The 16,004-nt window shown below is 55.9% G+C and overlaps 1 protein-coding gene across 2 annotated transcripts; it reads left to right on the top strand.

Annotated features, from left to right (window-relative positions):
* The first annotated feature begins 4,053 nt into the window (after window positions 1–4,053).
* Window positions 4,054–5,473, top strand: LOC103345926 (interferon alpha-inducible protein 27-like protein 2). 2 transcript variants are annotated; one of them, XM_017339139.4, is made up of 4 exons: window positions 4,054–4,089; window positions 4,192–4,221; window positions 4,668–4,829; window positions 5,260–5,473. In XM_017339139.4, exons 1-4 carry the CDS (start codon window positions 4,083–4,085, stop codon window positions 5,337–5,339), a joined length of 279 nt encoding a protein of 92 aa, XP_017194628.4. In that variant the 5' UTR covers window positions 4,054–4,082; the 3' UTR covers window positions 5,340–5,473. The 2 variants fall into 2 exon arrangements, with proteins under 2 accessions (XP_017194628.4, XP_069921668.2); XM_070065567.2 differs by lacking the exon at window positions 4,192–4,221.
* The last annotated feature ends 10,531 nt before the right edge of the window (window positions 5,474–16,004 follow it).

Here is a 16,004-nt window from a genome sequence, read left to right as displayed (position 1 = left end):
AAGAAAAGCCTGCTGGGATTGGGATGGCACCGAACCTGTAAATCTATTCAGTACACCAGGCCACCTATATGGCTTTTCTTTTTATTTTATTTTTTAGATTTATTTATTTATTTGAAAGTCAAAACTACAGAGAGAGAGGGAGAGACAGAGAGAAGCATCTTCCATCTGCTGGGTCACTCCCCGAATGGCCGCAACGTCCCGGGCTGGCCCAGCCTGCAGCAGGAGCCAGGAGCTTCTTCCGGGTCTCCCACATGGGTGCAGGGGCCCAAGCATCTGGGTCATCCTCTACTGCCCGTCCAGGCACATTAGCAGGGAGCTGGCCCAGAAGTGGAGCAGCAGGGACTCCCACACACACCCCTGGGTGATATGGGCGCTGTGGGTGCTGGCTCACCCGCTGTGCCAACCCCAAGTCTGTCTGTCTGTCTTTACACCCACTTGACTTTCTCTTAGCAACATCTTCATGTCAATGTACATGGCATACACATATCTTGATCATTCATTCTTCAGTGTTTCAGCTTTTAAATGCCTCTATAAAAGTTTATTTATTTGAAAGGCAGAGTAACAGAAACACAGAGAAAGGGGAAGAGAGAGGGAGAAAGAGAGAGAAAGAGAGAAAAAGAGAAAGAGAGAGAGAGAGATCTGTCTGCTGGTTTGCCCCTAAATTCCCACAACAACCAATGTTGGGGAAGCTAAAAGCCAGGAGCCCAGAACTCCATCCAGGTGTCCACACAGGTGGCAGGGACCCAGGTTCAACAGTCATCATCGCTGCTCCCCAGGGTGCACAATGGCAGGAAGCTGGATGGGAAGCAGTGTGGACATGGAGCCAGGCGCCCTGACACTCAGGGGGCAAGTGTCCCAAGTGGCCTGCTCACCACTGCACCACACTGCCTGCCAGCCCAGGCAATGCCGTTTCAACGCCAGTGTGACATTTGATGTCATTGAATTGTCATTTTTGCTTTTATTGCTAATGTTCTTAATATAATTATTCTTTATGAGAAGAACTTGAATTATGAATCCCAGGTACTTAATGTGTAGGTTCCTCAGGGTTTCTATTTCCCCTACAGTGAGTTTCTCAGTGAGTGTTTCTTATATTGTCAGACTGACAGGCATGAAGCTGCTTGCAACTCTCTATTCTCCTTTTCCTGCTGTGAGAATTGTTCTTATTCTAAATGATGATAATTTTGGTTTTCTTTCATTTCTTTCCTTGATAAACTAGTTAGAAATTGTGCTGTTTGGGGACAGCATTATGGCATAGTGGATTAAACCACCATCTACAAATCGGCATCCCATATGGATGCCGGTTCAAGTCCCCACTGCTCCACTTCTCATCCGGCCCCCTGCTCACGTGCCTGGGAAAAGCAGTGGAGGATGGCCCAAGTGCTTGGGCCCCTGCATCCTTGTGGGAGACCCAGCAGAAGCTCCTGGCTCCTGGCTTTGACCTGGCACAGCCCCAGCTGTTGCAACCATTCGGGGAGTGAATCAGCAGATGGAAGATGTCTCCCCCACTCTTCTCCCTTTCTCTCTGTAACTCTGCCTTCCAAATAAGTGAAAAATCTTTTTTTTTTTTTTTTTGACAGGCAGAGTTAGACAGTGAGAGAGAGACAGAGAGAAAGGTCTTCCATCCGTTGGTTCACCCCTAAATGGCCACTGGAGCCGGCGCCCATATGGGATGCTGGCGCTTCAGGCCAGGGCGTTAACCCGCTGTGCCACAGTGCAGGCCCCCTAATGCTCACATAACCACCCCCTGCCTCTAACTTGGTTTTTTGTTTGTTTGTTTGTTTGTAGATTTATTTGAAAGGTGCATTAGCAGGAAGCTGGATCAGAAGTGGAGCTGCTGGGACTCCAAGAGGTGCCAACTCTTAACAGCAGAATTTAAACACAAAAAGGTATTTCAAGGCCGGCGCCGTGGCTCACTAGGCTAATCCCCGCCTGCAGCGCCAGCACTCCGGGTTCGTGTCCGGATAGGGGTGCCGGTTCTGTCCTGGTTGCTCCTCTTCCAGTCCAGCTCTCTGCTATGGCCTGGGAAAGCAGTAGAAGATGGCCCAAGTCCTTGGGCCCTTGCACCAGCATGGGAGACCCAGAAGAAGCTCCTGGTTCCTGGCTTCGGATCTGTACAGCTCTGGCCATTGCGGGCAATTGGAGAGTGAACCATCGGATGGAAGACCTCTCTCTCTCTCTCGGCCTCTCCTCTCTCTCTGACACTCTGACTTTCAAATAAATAAATAAATCTTAAAAAAGAAAATGCTCATTAGGAGGTGCTTATCCCAGAGGATCTGGGTTTGACTCCAGTTCCAAATCGTGGCTCCAGCTCCTGCCAGTGCAGACCCCGGGAAGCAGAGCTGATGGCTCAAGTGATTGGGTTCCTGCTGCCTGCATGGGAGACCTGGGTTGAGTTTCAGGCTCCCAGCTTCATTGTGGGCATCTGTGGAGTGAATCAGGGGACAGGAGCTCACTTGATCACTCGCTCCAACTCTCAGAAAATAAATTTAAAAATTTACAAGAGAAAACCAAGAATAGTAATTAACAATAAAAAAATTAGGGGCTGGCTTTGTGACACAGCCGGTTAAGCTGCCACCTGTGACGCTGGCATCTGACATTAGCGTCAGTTCAAGTCCGGATGCATCTCTTCTGATCCAGCTCCCTGTGGCGCACCTGGGAGAGCAGTGGAAGATGGCCTCTGTCGCCGTGTGGGAGACCCAGATGGAGTCCCAGCTGCCTGGCTCAGGTTGGCCCAGCCCTGGCTGTTGGGGACATTTGGGGAGTGAACCAGCAGATGGAAGCTCTCTCTCTCTTTCCCTCTGTCACTATTTCAAATAGATGAATACACAAATGTTTAAAAAAAAAAAAGAAGAAGTTGCGATGACTTTCTAAGCACAAACAAAATTGAAAGCATCACTAATCTGTCATACATACAAAGTTATTGTGCACAGGTTAAAAAATCCATACACACAAATTATTCCTTTTAAAATCTATATTTATTTTCATTTTATTTGAAAGGCAGAGTGAGAGACAGAGGTCTTCCATGTGTCGGGTCACTGCTCAGATGCCCACAGCAGCCAGGCCGCGCAATGCAGGCCCCCAGCAAGCTGGCAGGAGCCCCAGCAGTTCAGCCACCTCCACAGTGCACAGGGCAGGAAGCTGCATACAAAGTGGAGTTGCTGGGACTTGAACTCCAACAGCACGAATCCCTAACAGCAGTCTAAACACTGCACCACCCACCCACCCGATGCACAAGTTTAAGCTAAAGCCAAAACATTATCAGTTACTTTAGTCTTTTTTTTTTTTTTTTGGAAAAAAGGTATTTTATTCATTTGAAAGGCAGAGTTGCAGAGACAGTGAGGGGAAGAATGAGGGTGAGAGACAGAGAATCTTCCATCTGCTGGCTCACTCCCCAAGTGGCCACCGTGGTCAGGAGCCAGGAGCTCCATCCCTGGCTCCCACGTGGGTGCAGGGGCCCAAGTACCAGCGCCATCCTCCGCAGCCCTCCCAGGCCTGGAGGCTGGACCGGAAGGGGAGCAGCCTAGGGGGTGCCAGTGTCACAGGCGGCAGCTTCAGCCTCCCAGCCACAACGCAGGCCCCTCTTTTATTTTCTTTATAAATAATTACAGATAAGCTTAGCTTTCTAAAGCTACCTTCCAAGGAGATAGCTTCTACCAGGGATGACACTGCCCCCTAGAGGACATTTAATCAGAGTTATTGTCGGTGAGAAGTTTAAAAAAAAAAAAAAAGTGTGAGTGACACAGCCGCAGGTCGGCCAGCGCGGGGAAAGCCCTGGCCCCCGACCGCCGCAGCCGCGCCGACGGTTGTCCTCGGGTCAGAAGAGCCCTGTTCTTCACCGCAGGTTCCCCACGCGCGACGGAAGCTCCCCCCACCCCAACCCACCCCCCCACCCACCCGCCACCAGGGCAGGTGTGGCAGTCGGGCGGAGACTGGGGTGCAGTTGGCCAGTGGGGGATGGCGGGACGGGCGAGCAGAGGACTGGAGTTGGGGGCGGGACAGGGCGGTGCCCCGGGTTGCTCCCTGGTTATAAAGCCCCGTGGCCATCCTCGTCCTAGCCAGATCTGCTGGAGGACGGCCTCGCGATGGTGGGTGTCTTGTCCCCACCCTGGAGGGGGGGGGTCCGCGGGGGTCTGCATCAGCGACTCTCAGACCCCTCCCTCCCCGCCCATTCCCTGCCCTGTCTCCACCCAGGAATGCTGGTGGGCGCTGTCGTGGCCGGGAGTGAGTGACCTGCATGCCCACAGTCGCGAGGCCTTCGGCTAGGACTTTGGGGGACCTTAGAGACGCGGCACGGGTGGGGTCCACAAGGCTGGCTCCCCCTCCCCAGCTGCTGGGGTTGGGGGCGGCCTGGGCCGGTGGGCGGGACTCTGGGGAGAAGCAGACACGGGGTGGGTGGGGAGGGTGGGGGGCGGGGAGGACAGGGAGGACAGGGAGCAGACAGGACCACCTGCAAATAGAGTGGCCTGTTCCAGCCTCAGGAGGGCGGTGACTTCCCCAGCATGGCACAGCGCGCGAGACCCCTGGTCCTCGCCTGGCCCCTTCCCCTCCTCTGCCCCTCTTCTTTATCTTGGGAACCCCCTCCAAGCTGCAGCCTCCAGGAGCAGCCAGGAGGTTCTCAGGGGCTCCGTCCGCTGAGCGACCCCCATCCCGCCCTCTTCCCCTCGCAGCTGTGGCGGTGGGGGCTGTGCCCGTGGTCCTGGGCGCCTTGGGCTTCACTTCCGCAGGGATCGCCGCCGGCTCCGTAGCGGCCAAAATGATGTCCGCAGCAGCTGTGGCCAATGGGGGCGGAGTGGCCGCGGGCAGCCTGGTGGCCACTCTGCAGTCCGTGGGTAAGTGGCCTTGTCCTGTCCCTGCAGTGCCCCCACCCTCAGCATCCTGCCTCTACTGCCAGGTTCTCTGGCTCCTCCTGAGTGTGGGAGTAGCTGGTGCCAGGTGCGGGGGAGGGCGAGGGGGGCCCCTAGGAGCATGATGCCTGGGCTGGGGTCAGTCCTGCTGGGCTCTGACACCTGGGTGGCCTGGGCAGGTCCCCCTCACCCAGCCTCAGAGGTGTACCGTGTAAAGTGAGGGAACCCCCTCGTCTCTCAGTGCCCATCCTCCACTCACCCTGTCTTTCACCCTCCAGAGAGCATTCTTTGCCCAAAACAGAGCCTTGAGAGGGGAGGCGTGGGGAGGGGTGGTCTCAGGACAGGGAGGAGGAATCCGGGTGGGATCTCGGGGTCTCAGCCCAGCTCTCTGGGGCTCACGCTCTGTCTTCCCCAGGGGCCGCTGGACTTGCCACGTCATCCAATGTCATCCTCGGCACAGTTGGGTCGGCTTTGGGTGCCTTGGCAATGATTTAAGAAGACACCCCTTCTCTCCCAGCTGAACCCAGTGCCAACGAGGCCCAGCCAAGAGAAAGTGGACCCCCAGGAACTCCCTCTCCCTCCCCTAACCCAACTAATCAGAAACATACTGAATAAAATTACCTGCAAACGCATCTCCTGGCTTCACTTCCTGTGACTCTGGTGGCAGTTGTGAGCTGTGGATTTCGTCTCCTCCTCCTCCCAGAGGGACAGGGGAGATGGCAGGTGGACCAGGCACAGAAGCAGCCGGTGGGACACTTTGCTGGGTCTCAGGTTTACAGGGAGAGGCCCTATGGCCCGGGGTGTTGGGGGGCCTTCCGTGGGCCTCAGTGTACCCCTCATTCAGTGTGGGAGGTGATAGAGGGTCCCGGTGGGAGGCAGGGTGAGCAGTCGCCACTGGCCCCAGAGTCTCCATCCTTCCCTGTGAAATAGCACCAGATGCCCGAGGTGAGCCAGACACTGCCCTATCCGTGCCAGACCTCAAGTCTCACCAGCAGGAGACCAGGCAAAGCACCCAGAAAATGCAGCGTGCTGAGTGCTGTCGGGCTCTGGGCATTGCAGGCACTGGAGCCGGACTCGGGCACGGTCACCACGCAGGCTGAGTTTGTACACGAAGCTCTGAAACCCTGCCTCTGCCCTCAGCTAAAGAGCCAGTCCTGGTGCACACGACAGACGCTGCACTCGACAGGAAGGGTCCACACTGCCCCCAGGTTACAGGGTCAGCAAGAACTGGGTGCTTACTCAGGCAGGTGGAACGTGCAACATCATTTTTGGGGCAGGGACGGGCGCCCGACAGAGCTGAGAGCACAGTGGAGGCAGGCATGTGTTCTCACAGGGGATATCTGAGGAGGCTTCCCGGAGGAGGTGGCGGGTGGGCAGGCCATTCAAAGGCAGGTGAAAGTCTCACAGAGGAGGATGGTGACAGAGGGAAAGGTGTCTGGGGAGAGCAGGTGCCAGCCGCCAGGCAGAAGTGGCGGAGAAAGACGGGGAATTAGGGGTTCCTGTGGCAGCGCAGGTGGAAAGCAGATCCCTGTCAGAAGCCGGCTGGAGGAAGGGGCCATGTAGGCTGCCATGGAAGGGACCCCCAGGCGTGGAGTCCTGCGGGGAAGGTGGGTCCATGCCTGACCGACCCCGGCCACCTTTGGCTCCATCCATTTGCAGTCTCTTGCGCTGAGCTCCATAGGTTGCTGCTGCTGCTGTAATTTCGTAGGACAGAGAACAGGGCCGCGTACCCCAGAGAGGATGAAGGCTTTCCACCCCAGAGCTGCTCCCAGAGGGATGTGGGGGCTCGGGGTGGGGCAGCCCTTTCCCTGCAGCCCCAGACAGGCCGAGGCCTGCTCAGCCCTGCTGCCCCCTCTGCTCACAGCCGTCTACCCACAAACCCTGCTGCCTCACCCTGCTCTGGGGGTGGAGGTGTGGCATGGTGGTCAGAGCCCCACTTGATAAGGGAACATGAGGGTGCTTGCATTCCAGTCTGGGCTCTGCTCCGGGTTCCAGCTTCCTGCTCATGCACTTTCTGGGAGGCAGCAGGGACGAACCATCTTTCTCTTGGCTTTTTGCACAACAGTGTGGTCAAAGGTTCCCTCCGGTGGCCATCCAGCATCAAAGGCTGGCCACTCTGACCTGCAAAAAGTCACGAGTTTGCCCTTTCGGACTTCCTCACTCAAATTGGAGCCCCTAGTCTTTACATCCTTGAAGTGGTCCAATAGGATGCTAAGAGGGGTGGCCTGTGTCTGTTCCATTGTGGACCAAAAAAGAGCTGTAGTTGGGAAGGAGTTGTTAAAAGAGGAAGAGAAGTTCTATCAAATAGAGAGGTAAAACAGGAAACTCCCGAAATTAGCAGCCCTGAATTGAAAGCTTTCGGTGAAACACGTAACTACACTCACATACACAAACACAAATCACATGCGCTGTTGGGCTATCCCGGCCCGACCAGATGGACTATAATTCATACAGATAGTCCCAGATGGAGTCCGAGGAACCTCTTCCTGCGGCCCCACCGACAGTCCTATAGCGCGCCTGCCAGGACTATTTGTCTGCCCAGATACAGAACCTATGGACAATTCCAGTACAACAGCAGACAATACAGAGACAATGCCGGCAGACTTACCGGCACTGGTCCTTCTGCGACCCCTCGACCCGGAGTCTTGGTGGGCTCTGGGGCCAATCCAAGACGAGCCCCGAAATGAAGTGCCTGATGATCGACTAGCCCCAAGAATCAGAGACCACCAGAGTCCAAGCCAAAACAAATTGCAGGGTTGTTTATTACAAGTTCAAACTCGGACCCTCCCCGCCTTCTTGAGAAATTCAGCTTTTAGCTCTCTGACTTCTCAGATCATGTAACAACGTAGTTTCAGTTTGGTGATATGCAGCTTTAGCCTGAGTGACTCCATTTTGGTTTTCAGCCTGGTGTGTTGGGACCCAGGGCAAGAGCTTAGACCAGAACAGTGGCATCCTGTAGTCTTCGTGTAACTCAAATGTGGGATTAGGGCTCCATGCCATTTGTCATCTAATCCAAAATGTTTTGTGCTATAGATCGGGGGTGCGGAGGAGGGGCACTGTCCTTGGCACTCAAAGATCAGGACAAAGGAGGATTGTGGGTTCCTGACTATGCAGGAAGGAAGCACTGCTGGCCCTGGAATGTACGAGAATTCCATTTCCCTGAAGAAGACTGCGCATGCTCACATCAGCAAGGCACAGGTGCACTTTGACTGGCACCTGGCTGGATGAATTTGTCTTCCCAGAGGTGACCGTGGCTTACTGGTTTCCTTTGCTCTTGCAGATTGAACTTGCTCCACAGTGGGACAGTTTTGCCATCTGGAGCCGGGCCCCTGAGCAGCGTCACCCCCCTCAGGCCGCAGGGACCATCCACAAACTCAGTCTGAGCCTCCCCAAGGCGGGCAGTGAGGCAGGGGAGGGAGCAGAGGAACTCCCTGCCCTGCGCTCCTCCTTGCTTGCACCCAGGGCTGCTGCCGCTTTGATCGGCTGTGAGCAGAGGTTCAAGCCCAGGCCCGCGTCCTCGGGAACAAGTGGCCTGGCCCCAGCTCAGCTCCCCTTGAGCGCTGACCTGGGCTGGGTGAGTTGAGGTGGGCAGGGGTGCAGTGAATGAACAGAACCTCGGGCTTCCGGAGCCCAAGCTAAGTCATCAGCGTGAGAGGCTGCGGGCTCTGCGGGTTTGGGAGCATCTGGAAGTAGCCCTCACACCGCGGGAGGAGAGAGGGCAGGGCTCTGAGCCACTGCGTGGCACCAATCAGGCAGAGCGCTGCCCCTGTTACGCTCCCTTCCGAGAAAGCGGATGGTCCCATGTTGCCACTGGGAGGACACCAGAGCCTTAGACACCTCGGTCAGCCTGTGAGTGCCCTCGGGGTCCTGTGGCCCAGCAGCGACAGGGTCTGGGTTCCGGTTGCTGACTTGCCCTGTGCCCACCCGGATGCCTTCCTGGGCTTCAGCCTCTCCCGCTGCGGGGTGAGATGGGGACCTGCCAGCCCCCAGCTGCTGCCTGTGTCTAAGCCTTCCTTTCCCTTCTCGGCAGGGCTGCGCCTGGCCCCACTCCCCATAGCAGGGTTCCTGGGAGCTTGAGGAATGCAGGAGACTCCCTGATGGGCCTGGGGGTTGCCTCCCCTCCTGCAGACCCGGGGCCTCTGCCCTCACAGCGGCCAATGTGCCGTGTGCTCCCCTTTCCACTTCCAGAGGAAGGACTGTCCCCGCCACCACCAAGCGTGACCAAGGCCTCGGCTGGTCCACCTCTGTGGGGAGCCTGTGGCCACACAGACCCGGCTCCAACCCCTCCAGGCCAGGGCAGGGGTCTCTCCACAGGGCAGGTAGTGGTCTGAGAAGCAGTTCTCCCAGGCCTCACCCACCCGACTGCACAGCTCAGCCTTCCGCACTGTCAGGTGAAGGTGCTGCCCCCGGTGGGGTTTCCCCCACACCCACATTGGGTGTGTACGATGGGAGAGGAGCGATTGCCCTCCTGGACTCTGGGCATTGATTGGTTCATTGCTAAGTGCAGGGCGGGATTAGGTCCCTGACCACCACCAGGTCCTATCCAATGGGGCGGCTCAGAGACCTTCACAGTGGCTTCCTGACCTGTGCAGAGGTCTGCTGGCTCAGGCTCCTGGCCAGCCAGGGGCCAAGGTTCAGGCCACTTCCCTGCCAGGGCCCTGAGCTGGTGGCCCCACGCCAGGGCCTGGGTGAGTTTCATTTCTTCGGGTGCTCCTCCCTCGCAGCCTCGGGAGCTGGTCAGTGAGGGCCTCCTCTTCCCGACACAGGGAGCTGGATCAGAAGAGATGCATCCGGACTTGAACTGACGCTAATGTCAGATGCCAGCGTCACAGGTGGCAGCTTAACGGGCTGTGTCACAATGCCAGCCCCTAATTTTTTTTATTGTTAATTACTATTCTTGGTTTTCTCTTATAAATTTTTTAATTTATTATCTGAGAGTTGGAGCGAGTGATCAAGTGAGCTCCTGTCCCCTGTTTCACTCCCCAGATGCCTACAATGAAGCTGGGAGCCTGAAACTCAACCCAGGTCTCCCATGCAGGCAGCAGGAACCCAATCACTTGAGCCATCAGCTCTGCTTCCCAGGGTCTGCACTGGCAGGAGCTGGAGCCACGATTTGGAACTGGAGTCAAACCCAGATCCTCTGGGATAAGCACCTCCTAATGAGCATTTTCTTTTTTAAGATTTATTTATTTATTTGAAAGTCAGAGTTTCACAGAGAGAGGAGAGGCCGAGAGAGAGAGAGGTCTTCCATGCGATGGTTCACTCTCCAATTGCCCGCAATGGCCAGATCTGCACACATCTGAAGCTGGGAGCAAGGATCTTCTTCCGGGTCTCCCATGCTGGTGCAAGGGCCCAAGGACTTGGGCCATCTTCTGCTTTCCCAGGCTATAGAAGAGAGCTGGACTGGAAGAGGAGCAACCAGGACAGAACCGGCACCCCAACTGGAACTAGAACTCGGGTTGCCGGTGCCCTAGGCAGAGGATTAGCCTAGTGAACCTAGTAAGCCAGCCTTGAAATACCTTTTTGTGTTTAACTGATGCTTTTAAAAGAGTTAGCACCTGTTTGAGTCCCAGCAGCTCCACTTCTGATCCGGCTTCCTGCTAATGCACCTTTCAAATAAATCTACAAACAAACAAAAAACCGAGTTAGAGGCAGGGGGTGGTTATGTGAGCATTAGGGGGCCTGCACTGTGGCACAGCGAGTTAACGCCCTGGCTGAAGCGCCAGCATCCCATGTGCACTGGCTGTAGCGGCCATTTAGGGATGAACTAATGGAAGGAAGACCTTTCTCTCTGTCTCTCTCTCACTGTCTAACTCTGCCTGTCAAAAAAAAAAAAAAAAGATTTTTCACTTATTTGGAAGACAGAGTTACAGAGAGAAAGGGAGAAGAGTGGGGGAGACATCTTCCATCTGCTGATTCACTCCCCGAATGGTTGCAACAGCTGGGGCTGTGCCAGGTCAAAGCCAGGAGCCAGGAGCTTCTGCTGGGTCTCCCACATGGATGTAGGGGCCCAAGCATATGGGCCATCCTCCACTGCTTTTCCCAGGCACGTGAGCAGGGGGCCGGATGAGAAGTGGAGCAGTGGGGACTTGAACCGGCGGCACCCATATGGGATGCCGATTTGTAGATGGTGGTTTAATCCACTATGCCGTAATGCTGTCCCCAAACAGCACAATTTCTAACTAGTTTATCAAGGAAAGAAATGAAAGAAAACCAAAATTATCATCATTTAGAATAAGAACAATTCTCACAGCAGGAAAAGGAGAACGAGAGTTGCGAGCAGCTTCATGCCTGTCAGTCTGACAATAAGAAACATTCACTGAGAAACTCACTGTAGGGGAAACAGAAACCCTGAGGAACCTACACATTAAGTACCTGGGTTCATAACTCAAGTTCTTCTCATAAAAACATTCCAAGCCCGGAGAGCTGCCGGGCCAAGACCTTGCAGGCACTGGAGAAGGAAGAAGTAGCTCCCAGTGCTCCAGATATGACAGCGAATGTTTCCAACCCCCTTCCTGAGATCCGGGAACTGGAAAAGCCACATCTCACACAGGCTTCCCAGAAGAGGCCAACAGCAGAACAACAGCCTTACAAACACCCCTGCAAAGACCCTGCACACGGGCCGGCGGGGGCGCACTAGGTTAATCCACTACCTGGATTAGCGCTGGCTGGTGTGGCCATTTGGAGAATGAACCAGCAGATGGACAATTTCTCTCTCTCACTTCCTCTCTGTCACTGCACCCTTCGAATAAATAAAAATACCCTTTTTTGAAAGCCTGTCAGTTTGTGGAAATTTGTTACAGTAGCCCTAATATATCAAGTAGCGACCAAGGGAAGATTTTCCCCAAAAACATGAGAGGGGTAGAGGTCTGCCCCAGCTGTGAGGATGCCAGCTGGGACAGCTGCAGCCTCCATCAGAGTCCCCTGGGAGGCAGCAGGTGCCGGCTCAAGTAGTGAGGTTCCTGCCATTCACATGGGAGACCTGGACTGGACTCCCAGGTTTCAGCCTGACCCAGTCCCCACTGTTGCAAGCACTCAGGAGCAAACCAACAGATGGGCGCTGTGTCCACCCCAATTAAACAAGCAGAGAAGAGAGGCAGCTGCTGCCCTTTGCTGTGTACAACAGAGCCCTTGAGCGGCCCCTGGCCAACACCAGCTCAGGTGCATGCGAGGATGCTGGCCAGAACTGGTCAAAGGGAGTCTCCTGGGGAGGAAACAAGACTTTGAAAGATGACTTTTAGGGCCAGCGAGGCGGCACCAGCAGGTTAAGCCTGGGAGGCTGGCACCCCCTACTGGTGCCCATTTGAGTCCCAGCTGTTCGTCCAGCTCCCTGCTAATGCTCCTGGGAAAGCAGAGGAAGATGGCCTCCAAGTCCCAGGGCCCTTGCCACCCACATGGGAGACCAGCATGGAGTTCTGGGCTCCTGGCTTTGACCTGGCCCAGCCCTGGCTGTGGTGGTCATTTGGGGAGAAGATGACAGATCTCTCTTTCTCTGTGTGAGTGTGTGTAACTCTGCCTTTCCAATAAATAAATAGACAGATAGATAGATAAATCTTGGGGGGAAAAAGATTAATTTACAGCAACCCAGTAACGGTAATGCAGGCAGACCCCAAACCCGTGAAGAGCGACTGATCCCACCTTGTGGTCTGGGGCCAATTCTCCAGTGATGGCAGCTGATACAGCCCCACAGCACGGGGGACCGAGCACCCGGGCTCAGGGCCGCCCACACCTGGCCGACGCAGTACCTCGCAGTGCTCAGCCCAGGCCCTGAAACAGGCTTCGCTGCCTGCGCTGCATCTCAGCCGCCTCTGATGTGCAGAAAACGCAGCTCGGCGTTTGCTGAGTGCATAAATGAGCCCTGCTTCGGGGGAAAATGAAAGCCCACTGTATTGTGGCTCTGCTGCAGCAGCCCCGCCCCGGCCTCCAGTCCCACGCCCCTCCTGCTCCGCCCTCTTCCCAGCTTCAACACCAACAGACAGGCTGCCTCCTTGCTGGTGGGCCCACCACACATCTCTGCAGCAGGACAGCAAAGATCTCTTCTTCTTTTTAATATTTATTTATTTATTCCCAAGGCAGAGTTGCAGAGAGGCAGAGAGAGAGAGAGAGAGAGAGAGAGAGAGAGAAAGAAAGAAACAGGTCTTCCATCCGCTGGTTCTCACTCCCCAAATGGCTGTGATGGCCAGAGCTGCACTGATCTGAAGCCAGGAGCCAGGAGTTTCTTCCGGGTCTCCCGGAAGATGGGTGCAGGGGGCCCAAGGACTATGGGCCATCTTCTGCTGCTTTCCCAAGCCATAGCAGAGAGCTGGAACGGAAGTGGAGCGGCTTGGACCCAAACCAGCGCCCATATGGGATGCCGGCACTGCAGGCGGAGGCTGAGCCCACTGCACCACAGTGCTGGCTCCCAAGAGCTCTTCTTGTCCATTGCCCCATCCCCCAGTCCCACAGCAGTGGCCGACACATAGGAAATGGCGACAAGGATTCTCAGTTGAATACAGGGACTGGCAGCGCCAGGAGCAGCGCCTGGGCAGGGGTCCCTCAGGGCTCTGGGCGGCCTGAGCCACACAAGGCACGAGTAACGAGGTCGGGAGCAGCTGAGAACCGCAAGCTGGCTGCAGCCGCCCTGGGGAGGCTGTGGAGATGGGAGCGCACGCAGGAGTCCGTCTCTGCACATCTGCTCCACTTCTCTCTCACGTCGGCTCTTCCTCCGCTCAGCCCACAGGGAGGGCAACACTTTCCCTCTGCTCTTCATTGCCGATCCAACCGCCTGGCTTCTCTCTCCCCCTGCCTGTCTCCCCCGAGTTCCAGAACAAAGGGTGAGGGCTACAGATTTGGTCAGAGCTTGGAGGGGTCGGGGGCACAGGGCCTCGTGGGCGTTTGCTGAGGGTCAGACTGACTGGCGGGTTGTAAACAGGTGGTATCTTACCGCAGCGCCTTGTGTATACACAAGATAAAAAATCAGACATCGGTGTCGATTTGGGGAGCCTAGGAAGCTCCAAAGAGAGCCGCGCTCCACCCAGACTTGCCAAGGGCCCCTCCCTGAGCCCAGCACTGCGGGCAGCAGAGGCCATGTCCACACGCACGGCTTTCGGGAAGGCCCTGTGCCCGGGACGAAAGGGCAGGTGAGGGCAAGAGTGAGAGCTGCCGAGGCCTCCCAAAAGAAGGTACTGCCCAGCTTCCTCCCACGCGAGATCCTCGCGCCTCGCACTCACACGCTCGCTCCGAGCACGGGAGGTCCCTGCAAGCTTACCCCAGTCCTCAAACGGATGGCCCTGCCCACGCGGGCGCTGCAGGTGCATACCCGGCCCACCTACAACGACGCTGCACTTGGAGACACGTCCACCAGAGGGCAATCTAGCGCCTCCGAATCCGGGCTCTGGACCGCGCAGGGGGCCCCCCAGGTTAGCTGCAGGTAAGGCTGAGGGAGACCTAGAGCACGGGGAGCCGGGGGCCCAATAGACCCCGCCTCTCCAGGGACGAGGGCGTTTACCGGGAAAATGCATTCTCGTGGGCCGTCCTGGAACGTTCTGCGCAGCGCCAGGAGCCTTGGCTGGCGGCCGGCGCCGGACCGCACTGAAGACAGGACAGCGGAGGGTCTGGGGCTTAGCGGCAGGAAGCCCGGGATTTGCTTTTCCCTTCACGTGTGTGTTACTACATGTGCTAGCCACCTGTGCCCTGCACGGTCCCCGGCCCACGCAGTTCTGCGTAGTTGAGTGGGGGCTGCCGTGGACCTCGTGTGCGAGGGAGGCTCCGTGGGATGCGTGTTCTCACAGCCCTTGCGTGGAGCCCAAGAGTGGGACCGCGCATGTCTGGGTGCGTGCACATTTGAGCAAGGCCGGCTGACGGTTTCCCAGAGTGGCCACCAGCAATCGAGACAGCTACCCCAGGGCCTGGCCAGCGCTTGGCTGCGCACTGCGCCCTTGTTAACTTCCCGGTTTGGGCGGCTGTGAAGAGGCGTCCGCGTGGGCATGGAGCCAGGCGTGGACATGGAGCCAGGCGCCCTGACACTCAGGGGGCAAGTGTCCCAAGTGGCCTGCTCACCACTGCACCACACTGCCTGCCAGCCCAGGCAATGCTGTTTCAACGCCAGTGTGACATTTGATGTCATTGAATTGTCATTTTTGCTTTTATTGCTAATGTTCTTAATATAATTTTTGCCATGTTGTTGAAGTCATTTATTCTAGCAGTTTTTATGGACACTGTAGAGTTTTCCTTCCACATTAACAATACTGTTGGACGTGAATACAGAAGATTGTAAGGGCTGGTGTTGTGGCACAGTGGGCTAAGCTCCCATCAGTGACGGACGGTCCCTCTCTCCAAGGCTACCTTTCAAATAAATCAATACGTTGTCTTTAGCAAGAATGCTAAACCTTGAGGACTTTCTTCTTTTCCCTCCCTCACTGCACTGGCCGGGGCCTCCAGCTGGACATGCGATGGAGGGGCTGACACCGGGTTCCGTGGGTGAAGACGCCCTTGGGCGACTGACATCCGTGTTGGAGTGCCAGTTGGTTTAGCTTCCAGCTTCAGCCTGGCCCCGACCTGGCCGTTGCAGCCATTTGGGAAGGGAACCAGCAGATGGCTCTCTCTCTGTCTCTGTAGCTCTGCCTTTCAAATCAATCAATCAATCAGTTATTAACAAATAGCAGACTAGAAGTGGTGGAAGAGGATGTCCTTGCCTGCTCCCAGGCTAAAGCGCACTCAGTGTACCAGCACGGAGTGCGATCTGGGTTTTCCTGGACAACTGTAGCAAGGTTGTGGACGTGCCCTTGCAGTTCCACGTTGCTCAGAATTGTTCACCAAAGCATCCATTAAGGTGAGCGTTTGCTGTTTCTCCTCCATTCTGCACAATGAGTGACTTGGGCTTCCACCGTTGGACCCACGCTGTATAGACCTCACCAGCTCATGCTGTGGTTTCTCTGTGTAGTGAGAGACGAATCTGTGACTGTTTTGTCCAGGATCTTTTTTTTTCTTTTAAAAGCTTTTTGACAGGTAGAGTTACAGACAGTGAGAGACAGAGAGAGAGAGAAAGGTCTTCCTTCCGTTGGTTCACCCCCTATATGGCCGCCATGACCGGTGCATGCTAATGCGAAGCCAGGAGCCAGGTGCTTCCTCCTGGTCTCCCATGCGGGTGCAGGGCCCAAGCACCTGGGCCAGATTCCACTG

This window comes from Oryctolagus cuniculus, chromosome 20 (genome assembly GCF_051225735.1).
Source record: "Oryctolagus cuniculus isolate XC-2025 breed Fujian yellow rabbit chromosome 20, ASM5122573v1, whole genome shotgun sequence".
NCBI classification, from domain to species: Eukaryota; Metazoa; Chordata; class Mammalia; order Lagomorpha; family Leporidae; genus Oryctolagus; species Oryctolagus cuniculus.
The sequence above is the reverse complement of the archived record's forward strand: the minus strand, read 5'-3'. Positions and strand labels throughout refer to the sequence as shown.